Consider the following 17697-nt stretch of genomic DNA (forward strand, 5'->3'; position numbering starts at 1 on the left):
CAGTTTTCCCATCCCTAAAATTAAACAAGCAGCAACGACGCAATTCTTTGTGGGCCTCCCTTCCTGTGGGACAAACTGCAGGCTTCTCACTGGGTCTAGCCCCTCCCTGCCCTTCCCCGCTCTGCTCCTCCTGGTTCCCCACCGCGGAGCCCCCACGCAGGCTGTTCTGGACTTTTAGCAAATCCCTCGCCCATCTTCGCTTTCCGCCTCTGGACTCATGCCTCGTGGTCCAGTTCACCTCTGGACCCCTGCCTTCTTCTGGAGAAATCTCCTCCTCGCTCAACGGGGCCAAAGGCATCACCTGCTCTGCAAAGCCATTTGCACAGCTCCCGGGCGGCGGTGTCTATGTCCCCACCTCATTCTGAGATCCTACGTGAGGGCCAGGCTGGGCTGGGGAGGGTGGGCTGCTCGGGGTCTGCCACAGAGGTAGGGCTCAGAGACACTGGATGGAGGGAGGGCGGAAGGAAAGAAGAGAAAGAGGAGAAGAAAGGAAAGAGGGAGAGAAACAACGGTCCCAAGGTCCCTTTGGAGCTAACAATCGGAATGGACCCCGGCCCGCCGCGGATGGAGCCCCACGCCCGTCCTGCCCATCCCCCACTCCCCTTTGGCCCCTGTCACACACACCAGCACAAACGCCCAGAGCCGAAGGGGTCTCTGGCCTCTGTCGCCGCCACACTCTGACTGGAAGCTAAGAACGTGCCCGGTCGTCATAGCGATGCTGCCACGCTGTCATCACTAATTCATCGCCTGAGCCCTGGGAGGTCAGCGAGGTGTGAGAAGAACTGGACAGAACTGGTCAGAGAGGCCGCTGCGGGCAGGAGTCTTGGGGCTGTGGCCCTGGGGGAGGGTCAGGGATTAAACCGCCACCCCAGGTCCAGCTGTGGCCTTCCCTCAGGCTCCTGATGCCCTGGTAGGAAGCAGGAGCCCAGACTCTCCCCCACTGCGGCCTGTGCACCCACTGTGTGTCCATCTCAGCCCCACTGGGGGGGAGGGCAGGGTCAGCGAAGGCCAAGCCAGGAAGCCCAAGCCCTCTAACAGGGGGTCGCGGCTGTCCGTGGTCCTGATCCCTCCCACGCCTTCCCTGCAAGTCGGGCTTGGTTCTATGGGAGGTTTCCTGTGCCTCGACCTGGGCAGAGAAAGGCCAGACTCCACCTGCGAGGCTCCCTGTGCTCCTCTCATCTGGTTCCTTTATTCACAAAACCTCGAAACACGGAACCCGATGGAGCCAGGGAATGGAAATGAGACTAAAATATATTCGCTCAACTAGCAGTTACTGAACAGCGACTGAGTGGCCCTGCGGATGGAGCTTGGGTGACAATAGTAAGCCAAGCAGACCTCATTCCCGCCCTTTTGGAGATCTGGGTCCTGTAAAGTCGGGACCGTGGTCTGCTTTAGATGTCATATGAACCCACCTGCTCCTTACAACATATATGAGGGTGGATATTATTAGGTCCAGTTTACAGTAAAGGAGACTGGCGCTTAGGGCGAGAAAGGAACTGCCTAAGGCCTCACAGCTGGCACCAGTCTGATCCCAAGTCTTGGTCTTGTTCCCTTCCTGGGCAGAAAGACCACAGACACAGTCCCTGCCCTCAAAGAGTTCATAGTCTAGTTTATCTGTCCAGGTCCCCGGGAATCGTCACTAGGAGATGTGCCTTGAGTCTGATCTGAACCCCTCCTGCGGCAGCTCTGTCTTGGCCCCTCTCTGCTGGGACCTCAGCGGCCGAGGCTCAGCTTTCATCTGGGTGCCTGCTGACACCTGGGGTGCTCCCAGGCCTCTCTCCACCCCCACCTTGCACGGAGGCCTCCCGCCACAGGAGGGAGTGAGGTGTGTGCTCTAAAAATACCTTAATCCCTCCCTGCTTGCGCTCTAATTAAGCTGAGTGAGTCACTACTTTAAGTAATTTATTGCTAGTTACATAATTGCTTTAATATTTGGTTCCCGAACCGGGGAACAAAAGAGCCCCTCTTCCTTTGGGGGAACTGCTGGTCCCCAGAGGGGTTTATGGCCCCTGGCTGGGGACATAAGAAGCAGAGCCATGTTGAGCCAGAGCCCCTGCTCCGTCTGGACCGACACGTGGCCATTTCCACCTGGACCCTGGGGCACACCTGACCTGAGGCCAGTGGGTCTGGGGGACACCAACGGTCTTCCTCTGTTGCCACTTCGGCAATTTCTGAGGCCACCACTCCCAGCAGACCCAGCCCTCGGACCCTGAGCCTACTCTCCGGAGCCTCCAGCCTGAGCCTCCCTTTCCTTCCCTGGCCTCGTTGCCTCTGCCAGTCCACAGCAGTCAAAGCTCAGAGAGGGCAAGCCGTTCCTTGGTGTCAGCTCGAGGAAAACCCAGCACCTGTCACAGCCCTGTAAGAAGTCACCCGCCCCCACAATCAAGTTGACTGCAGAGGGCACAGGTGAAACTTGAGGGGATGATAAAAAAAATATTCTTTTCTCGATTGAAATGGTGGCTAGATGACTGTATAGATTTATCAGAATTCACCAAATCATACACCTTGAATTGGTGATTTTATTGTATGTAAATTATACCTCAATAAAATGGGTGTAAAAAATAAAAATAAAATTTGGGTGTTCCCTTGCAGCACCATGGGTTAAAGATCTGATGTTTCTGCAGAGGCTCAGGTCACCGCTGTGGCGCGGGTTCCATCCCCGGCCCAGTAACTTCACATGCCACAGGCACGGCCAAAAAAATAAATAAAATTTGTAGGTAAAAATAAAAATGTAAAAAGTCACCCTCCCCCACCTGCCCACTTTCTGGACCTTCAGGGCACAAGAGTCGGCAGAATGAGCAGCCCTGCAGAAACTGAGGCGGGAGGCGCCAAGAACCAGCTAGAGAGAGCACATAGTAGGTGCGCACACCTCGGATGTCGGTTTCCCTCAGCTCCAGTCAGCAAGGGATCACTGGACACCTCCTGGGTGCACTGGCCTCGACCTCAGTAGCGCTCCCCCTGCTCTCACGCCCCCGCAGCGCAGCCGCAGCCGCAGCCGCAGCCCCGGGGATGAAGCCGAACTGCGGCGCCACGCGCATCCCAGGCTTTGTCGCAGCTAATCCTCCCCGCAGCCCAGTGAGGCGGGCTCTGTTCTTGTTCCCTTTCACAGAGGAGGGGACAAAGGTGGCAGAGCTCACACAGGCCCCGCAGCTAAGGAGTCGGGGAGCCGAGAGCGGAACGTGGAGGCGGCCCCCAAGGCTTGGGCTCATGATCGCTGGCACCTTCCACCTCCCTTCCCCACACCAAGTGGCACAGGTTAGGAAGCCGTGCAAGGAGGGCGTGCCTCTGACCCCAGGCCTTCAATCACGAGGTTTTCCCTAGGCAAATAGGGGCGGAGCACATGCACGCACACACACACACACACACACGTGCACGCACGCACGCACAGGAGGGCCAGTGATCCCGGAGAGGTGGCGCGAGGCGAGCTGGCCTGGGGAAGGAGGCAACAGACCCGGCAGAAACCCAGAGGAAATCAGACCGGGTCTGAAAAACTGAGGCGGAGGGCATCCAGCGAAATGCCGGCTCAGGCCCCGAGGAGCCAGCGCCCTCACTGCTAGTCCTGACCCATTCCCCTCCCAGTCTGTCTCTGCCTTGTTTCTGGCCCCCAGTGCCCACTCAGAACCACCTCACTGGGCACAGGCAAAAAGCCCGCAGCCCCAAGCCGTGAGGAAAACCATGGAGGATGCCATATGGCCTCTGAGCTGGGGAGTGTGGAAGGGCTGCCAAGACCTGAAGAATGACAGCAGTTAGCCAGGGAGGGGAGGGGGCATCGGGGAAGGGCGTTCCAGGCAAAAGGAACAGCATGTGCAGGAGCTCAGAGGGAGAGGTGGAGAAGCGAAGACAGCTGGATCTGCCTACCTGAGGGTATCCTGTGTTGAGTGTGGGTGTTTCTCGGTGGGTGCCATGCAGCCGGTGCTGAATCTGACGAGTCGTACATCTGCATTAAAGGCCCGAGTCATTTGCAAGGGCGCCGCGGGTCACTCTGTTTCTTTGGTGTTTAGGTCAATTTTTTTTCTAGGGACACACCTGCAGCATATGGAGGTTCCCAGGAGAGGGGTCGAATTGGAGTTACAGCTGCCGACCTACACCACAGCCACAGCCTCTCCGGATCCGAGCCACGTCTGCGACCTATACCACAGCTCATGGCCATGCCGGGTCCCCGACCCACTGAGCGAGGCCAGGGCTCGAACCTGCATCCTCATGGATCCTAGTCGGATTCGTTTCCGCTGTGCCACGACGGGAACTCTCTCCTAGGCCAGTTTTTAAATTCATCCTGTGTCTGTTTCTTGGTGTCTGTCGATGTCCGCTGATCCCTCCACGTCTGTGGGTCTCCCGTGTCTGTGGGCTGCGGTCTGCTTCTTGGTGTGTTGGCTTCTGGGTCTGTTTTTCTCTTTTTGTGGGTTTGTCTCCCCGTTTGTGGAGCTGTGTGTTTGTGGCCGGGCATTTCGTCCTGGAGGAGAGGCCTCAGGCCGGGGCGGGCGCGAGAGCACCTGATGATGGTCAAGCACTTAGTGGGGCGGGGGCTGCCCTGCAGATACTAATTACCGCTGATCATGAGTCAGCGGCCCGAGGCCCAGCAGAGGCTGGAAGTGAGTCCCGCTGGCACAGGGCACTCGGATGAGCTGGCGGGGCCGAGGCCCCAGCCACCCCCAGCTCACTGATTCATCTCCCAGGAAGGCCCAAGGCCCAGGCTCTAAATGGCCAGGAGGACGGAGCTCGAACTCCAAGAGGAGGACTTCTGTTGGACTTGGCAGTGGACAGGCCATACTTGTCCTTAAGAGAGGAAGCAGCAGTGACACAGCTTTGCTCTTGGGGACCACGGTCTGAGGGGGTGGCTTGTGGGTGCTATAGATGGGTGCTTGGGGGCGGGAGGGGGAGTAGACTCCCGAGGCAGAATGAGGCAGGGACGAATGCCCTTGGAGAGGGACCTAGAGTCGTCGCACATCCCTGCAGAGGTGGGGAGACACAGGAATTCAGGCCACAGCTCGGGCAGGTGGGCTGAGGGCTGGGGACATCCACGCAACTCGCACGTCTTCAGCCGCCCCTGAAGCAACTTCTGGCCTCTCATTTGGGTCTCCACGGCAACCTCCTCGCTGACCCCTCTAACTCACCCTCCCCTGGAGCTCCCTGAACCCCAGTGTGACCATGGCCTGAGCAACATTCTTCAGCAGCCCCCAGGCTGCCCAGCCAGGGAGCAGGGCGGTCACAGCAGGAAGTAGCTCCAGCCCAGCAGCAGGTGACAAGGTGCACCACCAGGCCTCAGTGGATGTGACAAAGTGGGTGTTCAGAGGTCGGGCCTGGCCCAGCTCTGAGGCCTATCGGCTGTGTGACCTAGAGCAAGTGGGCACCCTCTCTGGACTTCAGTTTCCCATCCTCTCTTTGTCCCTCCAAACCTCCACCCTTTCCAGCCATGCTCTGTGCCCCAGCTTTGCCAGCTTCCCTGGCCCCCAGCTTCCAATCTGGTTTGCCAGTGAGGACAGGAGAGCAGAGTGAGAAGTCAGGTGGCTCAGGACACCTGTACCCTCACCTACCCCACCTCCCCCCCGACAGCCTCTGTAGGGCAGCCCTCATCCAGGAGCCTGGCTTGGATCTGAAGCCCTCTCCTTGCCCCTTGGGCCTCCTGGATGCCAGTCCTAATTACCTCCACATGCCCTGCTGGTTCCTTTAATCCTGCCCCACCTCCGTAATTGATTCACCAAACTGCCTTCAATTAAACCACTTGTGTCATCTGTTTCCCCACTGCAAAAAAACCGGCTAACTCCTTGAAGGGCAGTGAGATGATTAAAGGAAGGGACTTAAACACACCCTGGGCCCCCAGGTTCTGCATCCATGGGGTCAACCAACCACAGATCGGACATACTTACAAAAAAAAAAAAAAATTCCAGAAAGTTCCAAAAAGCAAAACTTGAACTTGCCCCTTGCAGGCAACCATGTACATAGCATTCGTATTGTATTTAAACTACTTACATGGCATTTACATTACCTTAGGATCATAAATAATCTAGAGATGATTTAACGCCTACAGGAGGAGGTACACAGGTTATACACAAATATTGCGCCATTTTCTATAAGAGACTTGAGCATTATCCTAAGAGTCTGGTATCCACAGAGGGTCCTGGAATCGCTCTCCCACCAGGATACTGAAGGACAACGGTATTCGGGGCTCTCTGGAAACGTTAGTTCTGTCCGTCTAGCCCCCAAACCCCACCCCCCTTAAAGTTTTAAGATCACTCTGGCTTTGCTTTGTTTCATGTGCTTTTTAGGGCAGCACATGTGGCCTATGGACGTTCCCAGGCTAGGGGTCGAATCCGAGCTACCGCTGCCGGCCAACACCACAGCCATAGCAACGCGGGATCCGAGCCTCGTCTCCAGCCTACCACAGCTCATGGCAAGGCTGGATCCTTTAACCCACTGAGCAAGGCCAGGGATTGAACCTGCGTCCTCAGGGTTTGGAACCACTGAGCCACAACGGGAACTCCAAGACAGCTCTGGTTTTGGAAGGATGCGATACTGGGCTGCCTGCTTCTCTCCTCTGCTCTCCTCCTGCCCAGCCTCCAGGAAGCCTCTGCCTCTGCCCCACCCAGAGCCACCATCTGAGCCTTCAGCCAGGGGCCTCCCACCCTAGAACTCCCAGGACTGCACCTGCTGTTGGCTCCCTCCCACCAGTGTCCTCACACCCAGCCCCCTGCCTCCAACCCCAAATCTCCAGGAAGACACATTTCTGTCTAGATCCCCCAAGGAAGGGGAGCTCTCCCTGCTTCCAGCTGGACAATCTAACATCTCACCTTTGGCTGCCCAGGCCACCAGGGGAAGCGCCCTGGGGCTCGAGCCCCCCCATACTGCGTGGGTGGGGGCATAGCCTCCCCTCCAACGGCAGCTAAAGCTTGCGGGAACTTCAGGAGTTTGCTGGGGCAGGAGTCGCATCCGCTGCCAAGGCCACCTCTAACCACGCCCCTGCTCATGCCCTCCCACCGCAGGGACAGGAAGCCCCTCCCTCCTTCCCTTTGGAACTGCCCCGCCCCCTCACCCTGAGCCAAGCTGGGCCTCCAGGAGCCCCCCCCACCCAAATCCCAGCGCTACCCCAGTATTTAGAGCCCTAGGAGAGGCTGCAGGGAAAGGCTTGACTGGTAGAACAGGAGAACGTAAACAAGCATCGACTGCAAAGATGAGGCATGGAGGCTTCTAGAAGAGGCCCCTCCCCTGTTCCCACCCCACTGCTGAACCAGCGACAGACTTCCCCGATTCCCAATCAGGGAGGAGGCTCACAGCAGGTGTAAGCTCTGGCAGGAACTTCAAAGTCCGCCTCTGAGGCCTGGGAGGAGTGGAGACGCCGGGGTGCAGGACGCGGCCTCAGGCCACAGACTTGAATCCCACTTCGAGCTCCCCGCCTGCTCTAGAGGCTGGAGGAAGGGAGGGAGGCCGTCCAGGCCAGACACACCTCTCTCTGCTCCAAGTCCTGCCATCCGGCCCCGATCCTGCTATGTAGCCTTGGGTTAATCACTCCCTCTCTCTGGGCTTCAGTATTTGCATCTATATAACAAGAAGACTGGGCTGGGAGTCCCTGAACCTCTCTAGTGGGGTACAGGTGTGGCCATGAAGAGTTCCCAGGGAGAACGGAAGCTAGGCATCTCTCCATCTCTCAGCCATGACAAGCATCTCAACCTGATGGCCAGGATCCCGGCAATTCCCACCAGAGCCTAAACACAAAGATAACCTATGCCTTCTGGGTCGCCAACAGGAGCGGGCCAGAGTCCCCTGGGGGAAGCCCAGCCCCGCACAGGACAGCAGCTTCAGCCTGAGTCCACGTACATCTTATTGCTCTCTTCAGGCAGGTGGGACCCAGGAAAGAAAGTGCTGAGTAGCCAGACCTCGGGCGTGGCCTTGCCGTCAGCAGAGCAGGCACGGGAGCCTTTGCACATGCCCCCTCCCCACACGCTCCTGCTGGGACAGGGACACCCACATACACAGACAGACGGATCCACTCACAGCTTTGCAGAGGGATGTGCACAGCACTCCACACACAGAAGCTGCACGTACACACAGGTGACCAGGCACCAATAAACTGGCACGAGAATGGACAGTCACGTGTTCACATCTGTGACTATGTCCACACTTTCATACATTGACTCACACCCTCTCAGACCCATTTACACACTTGTCCGACTGACTGGACGTTGGCATTCCCACACATGCAGCCTCAGACACCAAGAAATCAACCAATCTCACCCCCATCTCCGTGTCAAGGAAAGCACGATCCAGTAGAAATCCAGACGCCGACTAAATACTAAATACATCAGTCTAAGTACTTTCCAGAGCTAAGCCCGCCCCAGAACCGAGAGGAAAGAATTTCGTATCTTCAGGCTTAACCTCTCCAGTGTGTCTGTCCCTGCCGGGTGGGGTCTCGCCTCTCCCTTTAGCCTTTCTCCCTTTGCCATTGCAGCAAGGCGCTCCCGCCTGCAGCCCAGCAAGAGGAGAACAGTGGGCGGCCCTCCCCGCACCTTCACCTCTGCTCCTCCTCCTCCAGCCTCCGCAAACCTAAGATCCGGGCTGGAATGGACCGTGTGAAACAGCGACCCCTGCTGGAGGAGGTGGCGTTACAGCACAGCTTTATGGCGGTCCCCAGGCCGAGGTGGAGCAGCGCAGGGAAGAAGGGAGAGGGAGAAGAGGAAGGCGGAGAGGACCAAGAAGAGGTTGAGAAGAAGTGCGGCGGCAGAGGAGGAGCAAGATGCTGGCAGCACCAAGAACAGAGTTCAGGAGTTCCCGTTGTGGTGCAGCAGAAAGGAATCTGACTAGGAACCATGAGGTTGTGGGTTTGATCCCTGGCCTGGCTCAGTGGGTTAAGGATCTGGCGTTGCCGTGAGCTGTGGTGTAGGTGGCAGACACGGCTCAGATCCCTTGTTGCTGTGGCTGTGGCATAGGCCGGCAGCTACGGCTCCAATCAGACCCCTAGCCTGGGAGCCTCCATATGCTGCGGATGCGGCCCTGAAAGACCAACAAACAAAATAAAACAAAGCAAAACCAAATGGAGTTCAGAAGCCTCAAGCTGTCTTGGGTTTCTTCTCTCCAATCCAGTCAGCCCAGCTGCAAGATCAATCCCCCCAAAGCCCAACTCGAATCACACTCTGCCTCTGCTCAAAACCCTTGGAAGCAGGAAGTCCAAGCTCAGCCTGGAGTCAGATTTCTGGGGCTGGTCAGTCCACCTCTTAGCCTCACATGCCAAGGAGCCCGGCCCTCGCCGTCTGTCCTTTGAGCCAGGGCTCGTTCGCCTGCTCCTCTGCTGAGATGTCTAATTGTCCATAGCTTGCCTGTCCTTCGAGGTCTGCCCTTGCCATCTGGGACAAAACCCCATGGAAAGGGTAGGAGCTTTGGGGGCAGACGGACCGGGGCTCCAGGTACGGCCTGAGCACCTCTGGGCAAGTTATTTCCCCGATCAGATCCTCTATCTCTTCATCCAGAAGACAGCAGTCTCTTGGGTGTGTGGTGAGGATTAAATGAGATCAGAGATGTGGAAGCAGTGCTCTGGAAGCTGTCAACTTCTGTGTGAATGTGTGAAGAGTCATAATTACGGCTTAATCCTTTTATCCCTGCACCCACCTGCACCCGCCAAGACATGGCGGGGGTGAGCGATGCCCGAGGGAAGGGACGGAGGCTGCCTCCCAGGGCCTGCCCCGGGCAGCCCTCGGCAGGCAGCGGGGTGAGGATTTGGCTCCACGGAGGGAGCACAAAGTGTACTCACTGCAAATTCACAACTACAACTCCCAGAATGACTCACAGGCGGCCATGGGCGTGGCCACAGGCTGAAGCCCTCAGCTAGAACCTTCCTCCATCGTGTTCCCTGGGGATTCGGCTCAGCCGAGAACAGACGGAGACCGGCAGCCTAGGGAGGTGGTCCCAAGTCTCTGAGACCCCGTGTCCCCTCCCACGGAGCCCCCACCCTTCTCACCAGTCCCACCACCACGGTTCTGTCTGAGTCCGCCTTGTCTCTCCCACACGATGACAGCTTCTGGGCACACTAGCTCTGGTCTCTCCCGCTCCGGCCCCCCACTGAATCTTTCTAAAAGAGTAGGTGAGTGTGGGTGGCTCATGATGGCAGCAGCGAACCTTTATGAGCACCTGCTGCATGCCTGGCACTCAGCACTCTCCTTCCAGATACTTCCCAGTCATCGTGCCAGAAAAGTATTATTATTCCCGCTCCACTATTCACATGGGGTCCAGAGAAATTGAGTTGCCCAGGACCACTCAGCTACAGAGCAAAGTTGCCGAAACTGAACTTACATCTGTCTGCCACCTTCTATATTCTGCGTTCAGAGCCTTCTCCACACCCAGGGTAGCCATCCACAGAGTGAGAGCCTAGCAGCCCCAGGGTTCTCATATCCCAGCAACTATTCAGTTGGGAAGTCCTCCCAGTTGTCTGACTTAAATCCTTTCAGCTGCACCAAGCCCCAGTTGCCTCCTCTTTTTCAGGGAAGGCAGTGAGAAGGGTGACTTCGGGGACTTAAAAGAAGTGGGTCACCTCCCTGGAGATGTGGCCTTTCCCAGAGAGGGGCAGCTGAACAATGGGAGATAAACGTGTTGAAAACATCCCTGTTACTAAATATATCTTCCCGAGAGGATGAGGGTGCTGACAGGGAGCCCATGGCCCCCACCCTGGAGGCCGCAATCTTGTGGCTCAGACAAGCCAGAGTGCTCAGAGCAGCAGACAAGGCAGCTCCGGCTGGGGCTGGCCGTCCGGGGGCTGCGGCAGAGGCGGGTGGGAGGCCAGTCTGGAAGTGGGTGACTCTCCTCCAGCCAAAGCTGCCAAGCCCAAGCTGGCCTATTTGCATATTACTTTGCATTCATTTGCATGCCACTTTCTGGAAGGGGCCCATCTTCTTCGGCCGCTGCTTCTCCCTTATTCCCAGGGTCTCTGTTTGTTCCCTGAACACCCCATTCTCCGGCCAGGAGGAGACCCTCAGCAGGCCCTGCTGGGGGCACTGGGAGAGACCAAGAAGGAGCACCAGGCATGCCACCTGTCAAGGCTATTGGAGAACATCTGGTGGCAGAAAGGGCTCCCGTGCTCGGACTTCCCTCTCCTTGCTCCTCTCCCGCCTGTCTCTGCCCCGTCCTTCCTCTGCCCTTGAACTTCATGCTTGGCCACCCGGAACCCCTGGGCTCCTCGCTGAACAAAGCGGTGCTGCGCTCACCTCAAGGTCTTTGCGGTCCCTCTTCCTGGCCAGTCTTTACCCGGGCTTCCCTCTGAGCAGCGGGCACTGGCTGTCCCTGTCCCCACAGGACGGCCCTGCTTGCTGGGCGGCAATCCATTGAATGGCTGCTGAAGGGAGGACGGAACCCTGATCCCCCTCTGCTGAGCCCCTCCAGTCCCCTCTCCCTGGATGGCATCTGTCACCTGCAGGAGGGCGGGCTCAAGGGGGCCCCGGCCTCCTACTCCCCCTCATGCCCAGAGCCCGCTCTTGTGAAGTCAGGTTCCACAGCCCCTCTGCGCTGCTGGAAGTTCTCCTCGCTGTCTATCCTCTCTCCCTGTCTCCTTAATCTGGCCATGCCCGCTGCTGCTTCTTTTCTTTCTTTCTTTTTTTTTTTTTTGCTTTTCAGGGCCGCACCTGCAGCATGTGGAAGTTCCCAGGCGCTAGGGGTCAAATCGGAGCTGCAGCTGCCGGCCTACACCACAGCCATAACGCCAGATCCAAAGCCATATCTGTGACCTACACCACAGCTCACGGCAACACCGGATCCCTGACCCACTGAATGAGGCCAGGGATCAAACCTGCAACCCCATGGATGCCTGCTTCTTTATCATCACTTTGCTGAGGGCTCAGGGACAGCCCCATGTGACTTTACCACCTGTAGTTGGAGTAAAGGCTGCTCTCTCTCCCCATGCTCCCTGCAGAGGGTGTTCAGGTGTCCATAGAACCTCCTGGGCCACTACGTCCCAGCCTGGCCCCACTTAGGCAGAAGGATGGTGACTCAGGGTGAAGAAATGACACCAGGCCGGGCAGCCTGGGGTGGCTCAGCCCTACCAGGGAAGGGCTGCCCAAGAGGGATGGGATGAGAATCCCGTTCCTGGGGGCTGGAAGCGGGGCCGGGGAGGCCCGCGGGCGAGCTGTAGAGAGGAGAGAAGCAACTGCTAGAAAGAAGGTGGCCCAGATGCTATCATGTCCCCTCCCCCTCAGAGGCTGCCCTGAGCCTGGGTACCCAGCCGTGTGCTGGGAGTCGGGTGGGGGGAGTACAGGCCGATGGCTCTTGCCTTTGAGGAACTGCTTGGCTGGCTGGGTAAGGAGCTTGCACACAGGGAGATGCAGGGGGAGGCAGGGAGAGGGCTGAGCCGGGACTGCAATTTTGTTTTTTTTGGCTGAATTGGCAGCATGTGGAAGTTCCCAGGCCAGGAATTGAACCTGCACCACAGCAGTGACCCAAGCCACTGCAGTGACAATGCCAGATCCTTAACCGGCTGTGCCCCAGGAGAACTCCTGGGGCTGCGTGACTGATCCTGTGCTGTCAGGGAGAGGGACTTCAGGGCGGGTCTTGGGCTCAGAGGGAGAGGGGAATCAAGGAGGGCTTCCTAGTGGAGGCTTCCTATTCAGAAGCCCTTCCCCAGCTCCCTAATTCTACAAGGACAAGTTCAAGCCCTTTACCAGCCCCTGAGCCTGGGGCTTGAGACCCTACAGAATGTGGTCGCTTCCGCCCCTCTTCCTCTTCTCAACTTCCTGCTCGCTCCTGCCACCAACCCAGACTCTTTCTGTCCCCTGCACACACAATGCATTTTCGCACGTCTCCCCACACCTACAGGCCGTTTCCGGTGCCCCTTCCCTGCCCGGGCAACTCCTGGCCATCCTTCAAGATCCAGCTCGAATGTCTCCCTCGGCAGCCCTGGCTTGGTGGGGGGCCCCCTTGACTCCCACAGTTCCCCTCTGCCCAGCCCTGTTCACTGCGGGGCTGTCGATTCTCCTTCTGCCTCCCTCATCAGACTGGGCGCTCCCTGAGGGCAAGGGCTGGGGCCGAGTCCTCTCCGTGTGCTCAGAGGCCAGCCCAGGGGGCACCAAGCAGGCCCTGGGGGACCTCTGTTGCGTAAAGGATGGAATAAATGAATGGCTGGGTGCTGGAACAAAGCTTGCTGAGCAGGCAGATTGCAGAGGCTGAAGTGGCAGAAGCCTGAGGTGTGCAGGCCGGACCGACGGCAGCCCGGCGGAGGGGCGACTCCCAGGCCATTAAGACAGAAGAGGGGTATTATCGGAGTTCTGCCTCCCCCATTTGGCTAGATCCCAGCCAAGCCATCAGGACTCCCAGGGACCAGAGGCTGGCGTGGGAAGCAGGAAGAGTGGCAGGGGGAGCTGGGAGTTGCAGGAGCTACAGGCAGTTAACCCTCACGGAGCCTGCCCAGCTCAGGCAGCAAGAGGTCCCGCACAGGCCGGAGGGGGAAGGGGACTGAGGCTCAGATCTGGTGAAGGGCTTCAGCCCCAGCCTCACAGCCGGAGGGGTGACAAAGCCACAGCCTTGGTTTCCCTGTCTGGGAAGAGATGGCTCCCATCTCCGACCGCCTGCACCTGGGCCGGAGACCCTCCAGGGGTCCCTCCACCACCTGCCCTGCCTTCCAAGAGTTTTAGCTTTCGGACATCCGGACCGTCTGATGTCTCAGCACCGCACCCCCAGCTCCAGTCCAAGCCCGAGCCACCTCGTGCTCTCTTCATAAAGGCCCCGGTCTCCTCTGGCCCTTGGCCCACTTGGGCCGGGCCTCACTGATGTCCCCCTTGGTCTGGCCTCCACACTAGCCCCCGGGCCCCCGCCCCTCCCTTCCAGTTCAACCTCGACCGTGCCGTCGAGGCAACTGTCTGAATCTCACATCTGATGATGTCTCCGCATTGAGCAAAACCTTCCCGAAGTCCCCGGGGCCCTCGGGATAAAGCCCAAGAGGCCTGGAGGCCGAGTCCTGCCAGATGTGGTTCCCACTTAGCCCTCCAGCCTCCTCACAGCTCCAGGCACGTGCCAGTCCCAACCCAGGGCCTTTGCTTATGCTGCGCCCCCCTCCCGCCGCCCACCTGTTAGCTGGATCCTAGTCTTTGCTGCTTAATTCTTTTCAAGCTATTTTATGCTAGGAAGCTTGGGAGGCCCCAGAACAGAGCCAGCATTGCCGATTTCTTTTGTGCATCTCCCCACAGGGTGCAGGATGAATTGGCATGGGCTCGTGGAGGTGGGCACACACTTAGCCACCCCCACCCTGCCTCTGTGGGCCACAGTATCCCAGCTGGGTCCTCGACCACCAGGGGAAGGAAACCGCCACCCACACGCACTCAGATGAACACGCGCCTACAGACACACACACACACCAGCCACACAAGCGCCAAGATACATACTCATGCACACCAGCACCGTGACCACACACCCATAACACTGGCGCTAACACAGACACCCATGTGGGACACACACACTCCTTCACACAAACGCTCGTATAGACTCTCAGAGTCCCACCACGAGGCTCACACACCCTGATAAGCTGCTTGCACATCCAACCACCAAGGACCCCAGAAGTCTACACCTCACACGTGCATGCACACACATACACACCCTCTCACAGCCTGGCACAGACCTGTGTCGCCACCGACTGGAGATGTGTGTCACTCGGCTGCCACCTTAGCAGCCCTCAGACAATGGAAAGGCACCTCCACAGACCCCTCCACTCACCGCACAAGCAGCCTCCTGCACACGGGCGCTCACGAGCCTGGTGCGCAGGGGACCCCATTCCAACCAATCCTATTCCCAGCTCTCTCTGGGACAGAGGCTCTGGGGACAAAGTTGCCTAAATCGGAGGCTCTGAATCCCAATCCCCAGTCCATGAAGGGCAGTTGCCCCAGACCCTTTCCTGCTCCAAGTCCACTCTTATTCATAATTCATGCCCTCTCTCCCTCTCTCCCTCTCTCGCTCACACCCCCCCCCCAGGGCCCTGGACATCATCCCTCTCCAGGGTCCTGAATCTATCAGACTCCAGAGCTCCTTGGAACACTGCCGCACCCCTCCCAAGCCACCTCCCTCCCCCCTTCACTCCCCCTCCCCAGCCCCGAAGGCATGGTTTGGTTTATTACCAACGCCTCCCCAGGCACCAGCGTCCTCAGTGGGACCCCAGCCCCAACACGCCTTAGGTGATGTCAGCACCCCCACCAGACACAGAGACCCCCCCCCCATACTACAGTCCAGTAACCAGGCGCCTAGGAGCAGAATCGATCCTCCCACGTGGCTCAGCTCCACACTAACCCCAGCTCCTCGGAGGGACTCCCGGGGGACCCTGTCCACGGCACCTCCTGCAGCTACTCACCCGGACCCCAGCCCCTCGATAGTACTCACGGCTCAGCCGGTCTCGCTGCCGGGTACTGCTGGCTCCTGCAGAGGATGGAGTGGCCGCATGCCTGCCCCATCGCTCCTCATCGTCTGCCTCCCCAGCCAGACTAAAGTGGCACCTCGCCCTGTCCACCCTGCCCGGGGTTCCAGGCAGGGCGCCTGGCCCAGCAGGCACGGGGACCCGAGCAGCGGCCTGTCCTCGACTCAGTCTGGACTTAACACCCCAATCCACCAGCTCTGCCGCCCGGCTGCTCCCGCTTCTCCCGCTACCAATGCCTCTGCCGCTAGGCTGGCTCTGGGAGGAGGCTGGAGCAGGTCTGATAATGCAGAAGGGGGAGGGAGGAGGGAGGAGGAACAGAGAGGCCCAGACAGAGAGGGAGAGAGAGAGGGAGGGGTAGGGAGAGACTCCGGCTGGGAGAGAGCAAAAGACTCACACACAGAGGGAGAGACTAGAGGGAGAAACAGACAGAGACAGGAAGGGAGAGAAACGCACAAGGAGAGGAGAGAGGGATCAGGGCCCCGCAGAGATCGAGATGGAAATACAAAGAGATCAGAGAGGCGCAGGGAACCACACACAGAGGAACAAAGACAGGAAAGAAAAAGGAGGAAAAAAAGCAAAGACGTAAATGGAGGGGGTGAGGGAGAGGAAGAGAGGAACGGTCGGGGGAGCCCAGACGGTGTGAGGATGGGGGGCTTTGAGGGGTTTGCAAGGCTCTTGGGCTGGAGGGGATCTGGGGATGAGGGCAGGTGGACAGAACCCAGACCCTCAGAGAGGCGCTCAGGGAAGGGGACCCTGTGCCCCGCTCAAGCACGGAGGGGCCAGGCCTCCCAGCAGATCTAGCTCCTCTGGGCCCCCTTACCGGGTCTGTATCATGAGCCAGGGCGGAGCCCCAGCATGGAGCTGGGCATGCACGAGGCTCTGGGGGGGGTCAAAGTCTCATCACGGGGCTCTGCTTAGCAGGACCCTGCGGGAGCTGATGCTTGAGCACGGACTTCTGCTAGGCGTTGTGGGCGCCCAGGTCACCGCACGCCCCACGAGGCTTCACGGTTCACAGGCTATCAGCTTGGAGGAGTGCCTGTGGCACCTCTGCCCTGTCCCTAAGGGCAGATGGGCTCCTGACCCAGTGAATAGGGGCGTTTTAGGCAAAGAGACAGGTAGGAAGCTCTTTCAACAGAGCTCCTGTTGGACAGAGACAAAGCTCCACACTCTGAGGCAGTAGAGATGAGGGTTCAAGTCTTGGTTCCACCACTAACTTATTCATTCATTCATTCACAAACACCTAGCACTGGCCAACGTCATCAGATATGACTCGGACTGTTCCTTGCCTCGGAGAAGCAACCGGGCGTGGGTGGGGGGGACTTGCTGTGTGACAAAGGGAGCAGGGGTCTTTGGTGCCCAAGGGAGCCCCTGATCTGGGGGAGCATTTCCAGAAGAGAGGATGTCAGTTGGGCTTTCAAAGGCGAGGAGGACCCAGGACAAAGGGGGTGATTCCAGGCTAGGGGAGCTGAACGGACCCCTCACCAGGAACCCCACCTCTCGGAGCTGTCAGGGGAGTAAGCCCTGCCGCACACACCAAGCTCTAGGCAAAAGCCCATGAGAAAAGCCCACGAGGTCAAGTGGACACCTGGCCTGTGCATGGGCACAGGGTGCAGGATGGGCAGGAATGACCGGGCTCGGCAGGAGGCCTGCCACGTTGAGTGCTAGAGGAAGCAGTTGTTGGCGAAGCGTTAGCAAAGAAAATGGGAGGGAGACTTTTGCTCCCCACTGTGGCCCCAGAAGGTAGAATTTTAGATCTTTGGAAGCTCTGGGCAAACTCTTTCCTCAGCCTGAATCAGCCCAGGGACCCGGGGGCTCCAAAAGGCAGTCTGGGCCTCTCATAGCTCCCCTCATGCCCTAAGGAGCCTGGGGTGAGTCAGAGGAGGCCAAAGGAGGGTGCCTTCTGGGCGGGGAGGCCTCACGTGGCCCTCAGCCCCGTGTCTGCTCTCCTGTCTGGAGAGGGTCAGGGGGCCTCGGCTTCAGAAGCCTCCTGGGAACATGTGCAGCAAGTCAGGTGGCCGGAAGGGTGGTGTCCCCATCCCACCGGCCCAGCAGCTTCCACAGCTGTCCCAGAAGTAAGGGGTCTGCAGGAAGGAGGTGCAAGATGCGAATTTGTGAATTTCAGGACTTAGGGCCAGGCAGGTGGGAGTTCAAATCCCAGCTCTGCCATGTGCCCGGGGGAAGTTATTTAACCTCTCTGAACTTCGATTTAGTCTTATTGGCAAAATGAGGTTGCAAACTCTAAGCTCAAAGAGTTGTGAGGTTTGGGGACCATCTGTCAAGTTTCCAATAAAGAGCGTACCCCTCCCCTCCAGAGGTAGAATTGATGTGGCTGA

The 17697-nt window shown here is 58.4% G+C and overlaps 1 protein-coding gene across 4 annotated transcripts in view; it reads right to left on the reverse strand.

The window, feature by feature from the left end:
* The window catches only part of PDE2A (phosphodiesterase 2A), a 91330-nt gene extending 75707 nt beyond the window's left edge, over positions 1-15623 (reverse strand). For 2 of the 4 annotated variants that reach the window (XM_003482557.4, XM_013999451.2), the window contains exon 1: positions 15331-15623. In XM_003482557.4, coding sequence (XP_003482605.1) covers positions 15331-15401 — 71 coding nt within the window. In that variant the 5' untranslated portion in view covers positions 15402-15623. Of the gene's footprint in view, positions 1-8226; positions 8400-15330 lie in introns of those variants that run through there. The other 2 variants (XM_021102285.1, XM_021102284.1) reach the window with 2 other exon arrangements.

This window comes from Sus scrofa, chromosome 9 (genome assembly GCF_000003025.6).
Source record: "Sus scrofa isolate TJ Tabasco breed Duroc chromosome 9, Sscrofa11.1, whole genome shotgun sequence".
Taxonomy (NCBI): domain Eukaryota; kingdom Metazoa; phylum Chordata; class Mammalia; order Artiodactyla; family Suidae; genus Sus; species Sus scrofa.